The 14,928-nt window shown below is 42.4% G+C and overlaps 2 protein-coding genes across 2 annotated transcripts in view; one reads left to right on the top strand and one right to left on the bottom strand.

The window, feature by feature from the left end:
- Nucleotides 1-396: 396 nt before the first annotated feature.
- On the top strand, nt 397-3,202 carry LOC119387317 (40S ribosomal protein S26). Its single transcript, XM_037654666.1, has 3 exons — nt 397-627; nt 1,211-1,525; nt 3,120-3,202. Exons 1-3 carry the CDS (start codon nt 625-627, stop codon nt 3,162-3,164), a joined length of 363 nt encoding a protein of 120 aa, XP_037510594.1. The 5' UTR covers nt 397-624; the 3' UTR covers nt 3,165-3,202.
- Nucleotides 3,203-5,162: 1,960 nt separating this feature from the next.
- LOC119385912 (histone-lysine N-methyltransferase SETD2-like) overlaps nt 5,163-14,928 on the bottom strand; it is an 81,539-nt gene continuing 71,773 nt past the window's right edge. Inside the window, 6 exon segments of the mRNA XM_049414156.1 lie at nt 5,163-7,389; nt 7,876-8,055; nt 10,630-10,668; nt 11,525-11,606; nt 12,213-12,379; nt 14,853-14,918. Of these exon segments, the coding sequence (XP_049270113.1) occupies nt 7,222-7,389; nt 7,876-8,055; nt 10,630-10,668; nt 11,525-11,606; nt 12,213-12,379; nt 14,853-14,918 (702 nt within the window). The 3' untranslated portion in view covers nt 5,163-7,221.

The raw sequence follows: 14,928 nt of genomic DNA, 5'->3' as shown, positions 1-14,928 counted from the left end.
TTATGTTTCTGCACATGCGGTAGAACATAAAACAATGTTTGCTTCAGAATGTTCACTAGCGCCACTACACCCTTACCGACCCTTACTACAGAAATTTTGTTTATAAAAATTGATGGTTAATTTTAATAAAAAACACAAAAACCGTATTACTTAATTTTGCGTTAACTTATTGTAAAAACACAGCGTGCAAGCCAGAGTGTTGGTGCGAGCGATAGAGAATTTACAACTGCATGTACACAAGTTGAAGTTAACTTGGACGTTATTTTAGTTAAGTAAACCGAAAAGTTTTAATATATATTGTATAAGTTTTATTATTTGCATGACTTTATAGTTATTTTACATTTTACAAGTTGGGTAGTGCACAAAATGCCCACTAGAGTTCAAACCGGGCAAAATTTCTTGATGTATTCATCCGCGCTTAGATTCCGATAAATTTTATGAATTTCCTTCGCGAAATTATGTGTATCTGCCTTAGTAGCTTAGCAGCACATCGGATGTTTTTACGTTAATTAAAACCAAACTCATTATTCTTCGTTAATATTTTCACAGCGGAGAAACGTCGACTGCACTACTTTTCGGAGGAGCACTGCGTCACTCTCTTTTCGGCTTCACTGCTCGTCGAACATGGTAAGCATGGCGCTCCGCTCTTCGCAATTTTTTACTATTAAATTGTGATTAAGGTGCGAAATCGCATCGGTATTTTACGTGCAGCTCCTTATGTGTGTGCAGAATATGTAGCGACACGCAAAACCGCCGGAAAACGACGTTAGTGTGTGGAAATAGACGTTTGTATTAGGCTTAGGTGTCACCATGTGTTGCTGGGTTGGCACCGGCATTGCTTCTTGTCTTTGGAGGTGCAGCTATCGCGCTTGTTCATATTGTCAAGGCAACCGTTAATTTGTCATCGGGAAATTTTGTGTCAGTTCTGCGAGTACGTTCGTGTGTGTCGGTGCCAGTTCCTCGCATGATGTTTGCGAAGCCGCAAGTGCCTGTCTTGTCGCATCAAGTAACGTGGTAGGAAGAGCCGGGATTTTGTTTTCATTGTTTCAGCGTCTATTCTGAGCTTCATCGGTCATGCACAGGAATAGATATTATAGTGAAGCAGCTAAACTAGTGAAGTAAGGCCGGTTATGTGCATGCTAGTACGAACGCGATTTTACCGTGCGATAAGCTGACCACGCTTGACCACTACCCTTCTAACTTTGTTCAGACGTCCAAGAGGCGCAACAACGGTCGCTCCAAGCACGGTCGCGGGCACGTGAAGCCCGTGAGGTGCACCAACTGCGCGCGCTGCGTGCCGAAGGACAAGGCGATCAAGAAGTTCGTGATCCGCAACATCGTGGAGGCGGCCGCCGTGCGGGACATAACGGTGGCCAGCGTGTACGAGTCGTACCCGCTGCCCAAGCTGTACGCCAAGCTGCACTACTGCGTCTCCTGCGCCATCCACTCCAAGATCGTGCGCAACAGGTCCAAGGAGGCACGCAAGGACCGCGCACCGCCCCCGAGGTTCCCCAGGGCCACGGCGGTTAGTTGCTCACACGTTCTTGTTCGATACAGTTGTGCTCCTTTAACTGTCGCCTAAGGGCAATTTTTTCCAGCGAGCTCGTTTATATGTGAGAGACAGCCAAATGATTACAAAAGGGTCGATAGGTGGGCTAATTGGTAATTCATAATCGTTCAGTGAACTGGGAGCGCGGAAACAGGCAACAGACGAGGCAGCACCACACAGCACTAGTGTTCACTAACAACTGGTTTTGTTACGCGTGAGAAGACCACGTTTATACGCAGAAGTGGGAATGCCATGATAATCTTTTTGGCATTCACACCTATGCATAAATGTGGTCTTCTAATGTGTAATAAAACCAGTTATTAGTGAGCGCTCACCTTGTGTGATTCTTTCTGTTGTTTGTTCCCGCATTCCCAGTTTGCTGAATGAATAAGGACAGCCAAATGAATCTAACAGACAATTAGGCTAGAGAAGGCATACAGGATGTTAATTTTTGTCTTTAATGTAGTGTACTAATTGTGATGTAAATTGAGATGAAGTGGATGAAGAATTGCCCTTTCCGTCAGCGGGATCTACAATGCACTACATTTAAAGACAACAATTAACCTCTTCTATGCTCTCCCTGGCCTAATTGTCTGTTCGATTAATTTGCTTTACTGTCACCTAGTGTTCTATGAGAGCATGTCACTGCCATTGACACTAAATGCAGGAAGTAATCCTTGCAGTGTGAGTTAATGGATGGCTGCGATTGCAGAGATTCCGAGAGGTTAACCAATTGAAGGCTGCGCCTACAGGTCATGGCTGCAGCCTGTTGAAGCTAACGGGTGGAACGAAAAATGCGTTGTGTACTTAACTAAACGTTTTTACTCTACAGAGTCCAAATTCGGGTGCCTTGGTGTGGCCACTGCTTTGCTGCATGTGTAGTTGCACTTTTGTAACTTGTATCCTATGCCATTTTAAGGGGCTTGAGATGCCACAGAGGTCGCAAGGGATAAGAAACTAAAAGCAGGCTTATGAATAGTTGTGGTACCAAATTGCAATTTTGTCTTTTTCTCTTTAGTGCCGTTTTGTAAGTTATGGCAAAGCAATTGGCTCAAAACTCAGATTATCTTACTCTATTGTAACGCGACCATAATTGTAATGCAAGGGTCAACTTTAGGCAGCAAAAATCTTAACTCTCGTTACATTCGAGGAAGTACGGTAGTTTATGCTAGTTTATACCGCTGTCATATGCTTCAGGCCAACATGCAGATGTTGAAACTGAAAAGTCGCCATATTAATGGTTCAGGTTAACACAGTTTTGCCTATATTTACGATTGGCTGTAGTTCTGCAATGCATGTCATATTGCGACATTCAATGAGCTTGGCACCACACTGAAAGCTTATCTCGTGTGTTTTATGTGTAGGAACTGTCCCCAAGAGGCTTTACAGTTTTGTTTTTCCTCACCTTTTTAGCTGCAAAACTAGAAACCTATGTTCTTTTTAAACTGTTTGTTGTAACATTACAGCTTCACTGGTTTGTACATGAGGGGTACTTGTAGAATAGTACTTCTTGCATAGCATGTTGTTTCATGTAAACATCTTTGTAATAAATGTGTGCTTTTTATTGCAGGACCTGGCACGCGGACCCAACGCACCACGTGTGGCTGTCAAATAGAATGTGAATAAAAAAAAGTCGTGTTCACTTGCAAACTAGTTGATTCATGTCTTTTGTGTGTTCAAACACGACTGAAAACCAACTACCCACTGTGGTAGCTTAGCGACTATGGTTTTTTACTGCAAAGTACAAGTGCACAGGTTCAACTTTTGGCCATTGTGGCTGCATTTCAGTGGGGCAAAATGCAGTAGTGTTCCTCTCCGAACGCCACTCATACTTGACGAATTAAAATTTTTTGCAGCAGTCGATTCACAAGCCAATAAAGTCGTTCAATGATTACTTGGAAAAGTATTGCAAGGCCCCTTTAATCTGGGTGTGTCTCAATTGTATCCTAAGCGTATCTTGATTATGACACATAGAACCCTGATATTTAATGTTCTGAGCAAGAAAATCTACTGTGCTCAGAAGAGTGCATGTCAAGTTCCACGTCCTACGGTGAGAATGCTAGTGCGCAAGTACATACTGTTAGAACAAGCAGAAGGTATAACAAAGCCAATTTAGTGGAGTGTAACAATGCATTGACATGGACTCTTCACACAAGCTGATCTGGCCCAGTACTTGTTTTTGGGACATGCACTCATTAAAAATGTCCAGGGAGCAGACTAAACAGTTCTCTCTTGTACCAGTGGCCCGGATTTGCATCAAACTGTACAGTCTGGTAAACTTAAAACAGTGGCCTGGTTTTGCATCAAACTGAACAGTCTGGAACTTGCGGGCACCCCACAAGTTCCAAGAAACAATCCCTTCTCCTCCAAGTGCCTTTCGGCATTCCTCATACACTCAACGTTCACCGTGACGTCAACGTGTCATCTGCTCGTCATCCACAATACCCGTTTGTAGACTCTCAGGTACACGTGCTTGCTTCTCTTTCTCCTCGCACGGTGAAGAGGAACACTCAGCCAGGAGGCGAGACGAGCCAATGAACAGAGCACAGCGAAGGAAAGAGCTAAACGAGCGAGGGCATCTATCGTATCATCAAACATGTGCAACTCCGCTATTACGGCACAGTTTCAAAAAATTCTCACGGCTAGTGTTCATTGTAGACTCATGCACAAGTGCACCACAACTAAACTTCGACCTCTGGGTAGTTCAGCAGCCCTTTAAGAAGGCAGTGGTCGCATTTCCATCTCAACAGCGGTCGCAGAGCAGCCTGCACCAGTGAGCGTGTGCACTAGACTGACATCAACAGGACAGTTGGTGACCTCGCCACTGGAGAAAGTTACAAATTACATAAGCGGGACTATTTAGTATTTAGGCTTGCTTCGCTCATTTGGGTGGGGCCTCTCCTGCCTTCTTAAAGGGGTACTGACAAGGATATTTTCAGTTGTTTTTTTGCGTCAAATGAAAGGTCAAGCCCTCAAGAGCCTAGAAAAGGTAGTGCTAAGCGCGTGTGCACCCTGAAAAAGTAATTACAGTATGTTTTTAAAAGCTAGTTTCGGTTCCTACTGTACCCCGATGTCACAACACGGTACGAGCTTCTCGTCACGTGTTCGCACAATATATAGCGACGTTTCCACGGCTGCTCCACACCGTGCCTCCGTTGGTGACGCAGAAGCGGCCCCCATCTTGGAAGTTTTGGTACCTAACGTGATCACAACTAGCCAGACTGCTGAGTGAAGTCACCAGAATTTGTACTGTAGCCTGACGTCAAGCTAGTGTTGATGTCAGTAGGTGCGCCATGGAAAAATTGACTAATATAAAATTAAAATATCTTATCAACATTTTCTGAGTTTCAGTGAAATTAATTTGAGATGTTCACACAAAGAATAGTAGTGCTCACACCTATCTTTAATGTGCATCCAACATTTTGTTCCAATATTACCCCAGTTACGTGTTCCTTCTCAAACCCGTGTTTCGAAGCTGTGGATCCAACATAACTGAAGGTGAAGTTAAAATTGGTTTGAGTGGATGGCGACAGTTTGTGTATCTTCGCCACAAAGTACTCCTTCCACTCAACCTTGTGAAGGGCACAAGGCAATAATGCTCTGGACAAGGGGCTCAGGAAATAAAATTTAATCACTGCTGATCTAGGCATACTTGCCTATAAGGTCTCACTTTTTGTGTGGCAGGAACAGAGGAAAGGACTCTTTTCCTTTACTGCATGTCACTGTGTACTCAACAATTCTTTCACTGTAATGTCAACATGACCCTGCAATACCTGCTACACAGGAGTTTCCACAACATAAGCAGATGCATGCCAGAATGCTTTTGCAGTAACGTGCTAACAGCATCACAGTTCACCGAAGACATTTCAAATGACCGGTTGAATGTGCCATTACCACTTTTTCTCTAGGACCCAAATGCAAAATTAATAAATTAATTGACTTTTACTAGACTGCAATATGTCTAAATTATGTTCTTGACAAATGTAACCCACTGGCAACAATGAAAAATAAAATTTGTTACATCCACACTATACACGCCTTCAATATACGATTTAGCACTACAGTGCATGTGACTTGTGAGCACGTATAAAGGACGGCACTGAGAGGTACCAAGGATATGAAAAATGTATGTTTTATTCCAATCATTGCATCAAGCCGTCTAAATGGGGCATAAATGTGCATCAAATGACAAATCTATACGTATAGTATGCTCTTACTGTATTTACAATGCCCTGAAATGAACAAGGAAAAATTACAGCATCAACTCTTGGTTCTTACTTGGCCCAAGAGGAGTTGGCTCAAATTATAGGTGTCAAAATTTCCACACCGGACTGAATATTGATAGGCCATGCATTATCGTCGGAGAGTAAACTCGACAGCATATGACGAGAACCGTGCGACGAAGTCATTTCATATGATACTGACAATAATTAAATAAGGAGAAAGAAATTGAACCACTTTATGTACAAAAAAAAAAAAAAAGACAAGAAAGGGGTGGGGGCATAGGTGAGGGAACGTTGGGCTTGCAAGAGTATTCCGCAACCTCGGTCGAAAAAGTGATAGCAATGAGACTGTACAAAGAGGGGACTTCTTGCGTTTCTTGCCTATCCCGGTGCAATATGAATTAATTACAAGATGGTGGCACCCCAAAATTCATTTCCAACACACCTGACCCTTCTTGCACCACACGACAAAAGTCACTAAGCATTGCCTGCAGTGTTAACAACTACCCTCAGACAAATTACTTGTCTTGTGTACTACACAAAGGAAAAGGAACTCAATCATCAGTAGCATGATTTGTACAGACACAATAGTTCTGAATTCGCAGCAACTACAAAAACTAAACGAGTTAACATGTTCGCCTTAGGGAATTGTAAAGTCAAGCGACAAAAAAAAAAAAAAAAAACCGATAACGACGAAAGAAACAAACTAAAATCATGCAGAAAAATGGGAGGCAAGTCCATTATACTGTGGCAGTACAGAACCAGTTCATCACAAAAGTCTAACTTTCAATTCCCCATTGTAATTAAGTGAAAATCACTAGTGTGAACAAAAGGATGGCTTGGAGCCAAAGAAACAAGGATGTTTGACCTGTAAAATGCATGGTATCCTTGCTGAATCCATTTACGCTGGCCTGCGAAGTGCAAATCGGCCACCGTGGCAGTACTTGCACAACCTGGCTTTCAGCAACTGTAATCTAGCCAACGAACTGTTTTCTTGGAAAAGCAGTGCAGGACCAAGTGTTCATTCACTTGCGCAGGCCTACACAGATGCGCTTTAGGTAGACTTTGCCGCTTCGATGACGAACAGCCCGAATCGTTTGGCTGCGTGCCAATGCTGGACGTGCCACTATTGCAGGACTCAACGAGGCAGGCACTTGTGCCCAATGCACATCCCCACGACCAGGACCAAACGCATACTATGTGGCCACGACCAACTGTTCCGCATGGAAGCTTCTGGCGATGGTGCGACACTTATCACATTGTGACACATGGGAAGAGTAATGCTGCCTGGCAGTCTAGTGGTCCCTGGATTAGAGGCTCGAAGACGTTGAACTGATGACTGAAGTTAGCCATGGTAATGCTGCACTGATGACTGGCAGTATTCAGTGTCAACGTCAGCCATCTCTCATTTGCTAGCAGTTCGTGTGCCTGCACATAATGAAGAGCGGGCTACTCGTCCTTGGGGGAGACAGTCTTGTCCTTCCGGTAGACAGGACCATATTTGGCCATGTACTTCTGAATGAACTCTTTCGCCTTATGCTTCACGTTGTCGTTGCATTCCAAGTCTTCGACGTTCTTGCAATGCTTCAGCTCCTTGGCCATCACAAAGTGTGTGAGCTGGGAAGAAGAAAGACAAGAGCATATTGCCAGCTGTTTGTTCCATCACTGACATTACTGATGCCCGAAGAGTGCCAATTTGCATGCGCTATACGAGAGCTGCTTTCGAGAGCATATCACAACAAGTGGTTACCCAACAAGTGGTTACAAAGCAGGGCAACTTCTTCAAGACGAGAAGAATTAAAATTACATTGTCAAAACAGCAGTAAGGTTTTGCTGTCGTCTCCACTCGCTCTTCATTAGGAATGATAACATAAAACTTTTATGTATCAAATATTTATACAAAGTGCATCAGCATGACAGCCTTCAAACACTACGATGTTTTTTTAAGAAAGCTGTCATTGAAAACTTAGAAGTGCATGTCACAGAATCCAGCAATATGGTAAAATGAGCTCCAGCATAAGAAATGAACATTACCGAACTAATGAGCAAGTAATTAATGGTCAACAATGTTAACCCTAGTAATCTGGTTAAGCTAGAACCTACCTTGCGGGCAAGATGCTTGAAGTCCTCGGTGCTCTGGATTCGCCCCAGCTTGCAGTCTGGTTTGCGGAAGGGGTTCAGGCAGTGCACAATGTGGGAAGAAATCTTGGACCGAAACAACTCCTTGATCTTTTTGGCCACTTCTGAGGTGTCAGCAGCCACTGTCACCGCTTTCTTCTTACTCTGCAGACAGAAAGTTGACAATGTAACCCGTACACTTACAGGCCTCATGCCAAACACACCACTGTGTAAATATGTCTCAATAGAAATGTGCCGTATGCCCAATGGATTAATAATAATAATAATAATAATAATAATAATAATAATAATAATAATAATAATAATAATAATAATAATAATATCTGGTGTTTAACGTCTCAAAATCACTATATCATTATGAGAGACACCGTAGTGGAGGGCTTTGGAAATTTCGACCATCTGGGGTTCTTCAACGTGCACCTAAATCTAAGTACACGGGCCTCAAACATTTTCGCCTCCATCAAAAATGCAGCCGCCACAGCCGGGATTCGATCCCGCGACCTCCGGGTCAGCAGTCGAGCGCCATAACCATTAGACCACCATGGCGGGGCTGCCCAATAGATTGCACTCGCATGTAATAGTATATGTACAATGCAGGAAAGGGGCCTTTGACAACCAAGGGGAAACAAATTACGCTGCAAGCTAACAATGCGGAACAAAGCCTCATCCGAAGGGTAACTCATACAAGAACAGATAATGGATTGTGTCCACTACTTTATGCTGATTGGACCTCTTCATGTCTTTGGCTCTATTTCCTTCCACTGTTCAGAGTAGTGTCTTTGCTATTTGCATACCCGCTGCTGTTACTGATATGTTTGATTTTTTTCATAAAGCACAGATGCCTGGAAGCCGAGACCATGGCACTTCAAAGCACAAAACTTATTCCATTAAGAAAATGGTTCAGTATAGTATAAACAGAAACAATTTCTCAGGTCCTCAATTCACAGAAAATAACAATGAACAAGCAGACAAGCTTTCACAATATACTAGTCCCACAAGTAAGGATAACAATTTTTTTTGTTTCAGCAACACTATACAATGCTACTATAGCACTGCCCTCTCCTTCACAATACAGTCACGCACACTGTCAACAACCCCTCAAACAATGGTAAAAGGCCTTGGGACTAAATATTCGTGGCTTGCTACACCTGATGGATACTGCAAGGGCTTACAGGCTTGTTTGTGTTGCCCCTCATAAAAATTTTCCACGGCAATGTAGGCAATCATTTACACATGGTAGCTTCAACATGGTTACACTAAACGAGAATCATACTGAGGCTAGACTAGAACAAACTCCAAAGAAAACCCTAAAAGCAAGCATTTCATCCATATGGACTGTTCACTGAGACCTCCAGATACCTTTTTTTTTTTTTTAAATCATGTAAGAGGAGACATCGATTGGAGAAAAAATTGACTAAGAGAGGCACAATTATTTCACAATCGAAACTGCCCATATGAATGCATAGTACATTTGACATCATGGCTAGCTTAATCAATTCACGTGCTATCTTAACCTACCTTATTTTTTGTCCTTGTAGTATTTGCTAGCACTACTTATGTCAAGTATGAACACTTAGTAGCACACAGGACTATTCGAACTGGCATTGGAAACTAGGGTGTTACATAGTGATGAAAGAGTGTGGCAAGAATGTTGATGGCAATAACCTACGAATAAAGTTAGATGTAGCCACTTACTATATTATAATCTCTAAGTGTAAGCAATGGATGAGCCTTCACTTACGTGCTGCTGCGCATGTGCCATAATATGAATTGTTTGGGTTTTACATACCAAAACCACGAATGAGAGACGCTGTAGTGGAGGGCTCCAGAAATTTCAACCATCTAGGATTCTTTAGCATGCACCTAAATCTAAGCACATGGGCATCTAGCATTTTTCCTTCATCAAAATGCGGCGGCGGCCGGGCATTCGATTCTGCGACCTTATGGTCAGCAGTCAAGCACTATAACCACTGGACCACCACGGCAGGTGCATGTGCTCGTGCAAAGGACAGTCACGAGTGTGCAGTGGTGCCACTGGGCTGTCAGGAGTAAATATTCTGGCACAACTAAAGGTTAACCTTTGAGAGTAAGTAGGCCGAGTCCCCAGGTTCCATTAATTTTGCCAAGTCGACGACTATCAATGTCAGTTACCAGCCCCAGACACAAGTACATTATATGCTTGAAGACGCTCAAGCTATCCAGAGGACCCTAATTGACTCCTGTCTTAGATATTGGGAATCATCATGCTGCCACCACGACTGTTGTCACGATGTCGCCATCATTGTCGTGCTGTCATTGTCACTGTGCTGCCATGATCGTTACTGAGCCATTGTTGTCAACATGTTGCTGTTAGTGTACCACTCACTGATGAAAGAATGCAACTGGCCTGTTTTTTGGGTTCACAATAAAAGCTAAACTTTCAGGGAGGGAGCTTGGAACTCACGCAGTTCACACACAAAGAGGGTTTTAGTTTCCTCTCACATAGCTACGGCAGGCGTTTTGAAGTGATGTGGCTTACTTCTGACTACTGTGAGACCCTAATATGCATCCAAGGCTAAACACACAGGGGCTTTCACATCCCAAGGCACCAGGCTTCGTTCGTATGGACATCCCCCCCCCATTGCTGAAACCAAGCTTGAATAATAACCAAAAATAGGGAGCATGCCAACTGCACAAGAAAGAGCTTGTACTAAAGTAGCGTGTGCGCTAGGTACTAACCGATCTCTTCACCCTGGAGCTGCCTACTGTGCTGTTCACCTGAGGGGCAATACACATGCAGGAAGGAAAAGGCATAAGCAATCAGCAAAACAAAAGGAAAGGAAAAAAAAAACTAACAGGCACAACACAAATGAATCGTGTCCCAACACCACACGTGCACACGCACGTGCGATAAAACGCATGCAGTTCTTCACCGACGCCACGAGACAGCTGGGAAACTACTGGAACAATATGTCCTAACACAGCATCATGCAAAAGTAGTAATAGAAACGGGTTGTTTTACAGTACTTATTCTAGTATTCAATACGTTTGAAGGTTGGCCAAGACTGGGACCTGGTTTAACGATTTGGTTTTAGGACATGGTATGAGAACTCTATAACCAAGTTGCAGGCATTTGTGTTGCCTTTCATCGTCTGTGTTGAGAACTGTGGCTTAACACTTGACTAGCAACACCAGCCACACATCACCAAGAGATGTGTGGCCAACTAGAAAGCATGTGCAAGAAAAGTTAAATACAGGGAAATTCATTTTGCAGCGTCCTCAAACTTGGTGCTTTGGAATGGATAGAAATAATGATAGCACACTCTGGAACAAAGTGATGGCCAATAAAGTCACATCAAGTAACATGAACAGAGTCATGCTATACGTAATCGAAAACTACTGTGACATACATGTTATGCGAGAGGGTAAAATGGCTAGCGATGCAGCACACATGAAATTAATTCGAATGGTTGGGTTTGTTTTTATGCTTATGATCCATTGTTCTAAATTTTAAGGTGACATGTGAAGAGGCTTGATGAATATAAATGACTAAAAAAAGCATGTATTGTTTGCCACAACAAAGCCTCAGATGTCAAACCTATACTTCCTCAGCTAAAAGTCTTGATTTACAAACCTTTGGTTCATCATAGGTCGGGGTTTCTAGCTCCATGTCCTCCTCATTTTCATCCCAAACAGGAGGGTCCCATTGCGTTTCTCTGCAAAGAAATTTACTTTTTTAATGCATGTATCAAATACCATGTTCAAAGTTACCCAGTTATGTAGCTACCATCATGGCAGGCATTCATGGTGCATTAATCTAATGCTATATACAGTAGGACCCCAATATAGTGAAGTTTGCAATCTAATGCACTTATTTCTTTACTGTTTGTTGCTTCCATCGAAATGCATGAATGTTTTTGCATAGACAAAGCAATATTGTGCCATAGTTTCCATACAGCGAATTTTTGACAAGCACCGAAATAAACTTGGGCAAACCTTTTTTTCTTCAGGACGATTCTTTACCACCAGACACCTCAACCTGCTTGCAGCCCATCAAAGCTGGCGTCATTAGAAATGCAAGATTTTATTTCCAATGCTTGCTCGTGAGGAGGCTTTCGGCCACACCAACCCTCGCTATTTATCACAGGGTACATCCACTTGAATACGATTTTTGGACTATAAGTTTCATTTTTCATTTCCAGTTAAGACCCTATCAATGATATTCCATTGTTATGCATCGAACTACAGCCTTTACATGATCAATTTCCAAGGTCACTTTGTGCTTGCTGCCTGCTGTGGTAACAGCTGGTGCAACTGCTCACCTGGTAAGTGCGTGGTAGTAGTAAACGTTGCCTTCTTCATCCTTGGCGGTCTTCCAGTGGGGAGGCAGTCGGCCATCCTTCTTGTTTGGGGTGTGGATCTGCGGCGGTGGACTGCAGATACGGCCAGACGATGCTTCCCTGCCGAGCACAGACACTACTGGCTGCTCCTGTTGCCAAACGCAAATAGAAGTGCACAGGATTAGTTACTACTTTTTTCGAGCAGCTTCACAGTTCTGAATTCACTTGTCCACTGCACGGTATGTGTGTGGGCTGTTATATCTTTTTCACTGTGCTTGGTATTGATAATAATAATAATAATAATATAATAATAATAATAATAATAATAATAATAATAATAATAATAATAATAATAATAATAATCAATCAATCAATCAATCAATCATTTATTTAACGTGCCCAGGAACAACCGTGAGGTCTTTGTGCAGGCGCACGCAAAAAAAAAATCAATAAAGATAAACAATACAATACAGACAGTCTTCAGAAATAAGAAGAGCAAAAACACGTAGACAAAGAGAAATGAACACAAAAGGGGAGGAGTAAAATAAGACAATATGACAAATATTGAAGGGGAATAAAAAATTAGATTGCACATATACAACTATGCGGAAAGACGGAGAAGGGAAGACTTTGTACATTGTGCCATACTATGTCAAAACAGTGCAAAGCTCGGATAAAAACAATGATTGTGGACTATGAAAAACGTCAAGATCAAGAAAATTAATATTATAAAGACTTTGTATTCTGTGAACGGTAGAGTGTTGGAAGAAGCAGGCGGGTACATGAAACGGTCTGTTCTCTCTGGTTAACTTACGCGGAATTCGAAAATTTACGCAATTGAGAAGTACAGGGCAGGATATGATACCGTGGACTAGCTTGTAGAGAAAAAAGAGATCAGAACGATTTCGTCGGCAGTGAAGTGATGGCAGTGATAATGATTCAGCAGTACTTGAACGAGATCCAGAGTCATTTTTAGCAAAGCGATGGTTATATATGCTGAGGAATTTTTTCTGGACTCGTTCAATGGTGTTACCGCTGGATTGAGCAATGCCATTCCATATCACGGACGCATACTCAAGTTGCGGAACACATATTGCCGTGTACAATTTGTGTAGGGCCATGGGAGACCTGAATTCTCGAGATATTCTACAAACACATCCGAGAGAATGAAGGCCCCGCATAGCAGCACGCTTAACATGAGAAGAAAAGTTTAACGCGCTGTCAACAATAACACCAAGATCACTGATTTCATAAACCTCGCATAACGGCACAGAATTGACAAAGTATTGAAATTACACGCCAGATGTTTTGCGAGTGATAGACATGAATTTTGTCTTTGAGGTATTTAGAGAAAGGTTATTGCCGTTGCACCATTCGGAAAAAGAACACAAATCTGACTGCAGCAAGCGACAGTCGTTAACTGAATGAATTTCCTTAAATATCTTGATGTCATCAGCATACAAGAGGAAAGAAGAATTACGAATGGCAAAAGAAACATCATTAACGTAAATTAAAAATAGGAGTGGGCCTAATACCGACCCTTTATACAAAGAAGAGGTTTGGCCATTTACGGCAACATAACAAGATCTATTGAGCAGATAGCTGTGCAAGAGATTCACAATCGACAAGTCAACGTCAAAGTTCGCAAGTTTAAACATAATCAGTGTGTGGCTGACTACGTCAAAAGCCTTGCTCAGGTCACAGTAGATTACGTCAACCTGTCCTCTCTGAGAAATAGGTGTGGAGATCTGCGTCATGAAACTAGCAAGATTTGTGGTAGTTGAGCGGCCAGCAAGAAAACCATGTTGATTTGGAATCAATGAGTTTTTCACACTAAAAGACAATATTTTGTGAAGAGCCAGTTCGAAGATCTTTGATGTGGCACATAGTAGAGAAATCGGGCGATAATTAGAAACATCTGTCTTAGAGCCCGACTTAAATACTGGGAAAACACGAGCAGTTTTCCACATGCTAGGAAATGTGGAAGTGTCCAGGCAGTTATTAAATATCGTAGTCAGTACTGGGACAAATATAGTACCATATGCTTTTAGTATGGCGGAGGGGATGCCATCTGGGCCACATGATAAGGATGGTTTTAAGCGCTTAATGCATTTGCTGATATGATTATAAACTAATAATAATAATAATAATAATAATAATAATAATAATAATAATAATAACAATAATAATAGGGGTTTATTTTCCAAAATCACGATATTAGTATATGAGGAATGCTGCAATGAAGGGCTCCAGAAATTTCGACTGCCTGGGGTTTTTTAACGTGCAGTTAAATTTAAATAGATGGGCCTCTAGCACTTCGCCTCCTTCAATATGTGGCCGCTGGAGTCAGAATTCGATCCCGCGATTTTCGGGTTGGCGGCTTGATCCCTCGACCTTCGGGTTGGCGACTTGACATTGATGTTTGGATACATTGAAAATTAAGTTCCAGAGTTTTGTACCAAAACCACAACCTGACAATGCGGCATACTGTAGTGAGGGACTTCGGATTAATTTTTGTACCACATTTTGCACACATGTAAATCTGCCCCATGGCAGCCAAAGCTGAACCCGAAAAAACTAATACTGTTCCACCTAACCAGAATTGCGTGTACTGTAACATACCAGAGGCTGTTCAGAGGGCAAGGCCTGTGCGACCGGGGGCAGGAAGTAAACTTGTGGATGCATGCCCTGCGTCGGA

The sequence above is a fragment of the Rhipicephalus sanguineus genome, chromosome 3 (genome assembly GCF_013339695.2).
Source record: "Rhipicephalus sanguineus isolate Rsan-2018 chromosome 3, BIME_Rsan_1.4, whole genome shotgun sequence".
In the NCBI taxonomy this organism is placed as follows: Eukaryota; Metazoa; Arthropoda; class Arachnida; order Ixodida; family Ixodidae; genus Rhipicephalus; species Rhipicephalus sanguineus.
Note: the sequence above shows the minus strand (reverse complement) of the source record. Positions and strands in the feature narration are given on the sequence as shown.

Excerpts from the sequence above, each read along its gene's own strand:
- LOC119387317 (XM_037654666.1), top strand. Across the intron at positions 1,526-3,119 it reads GGTTCCCCAGGGCCACGGCG|GACCTGGCACGCGGACCCAA; the intron begins GTTAGTTGCTCA and ends TTTTTATTGCAG.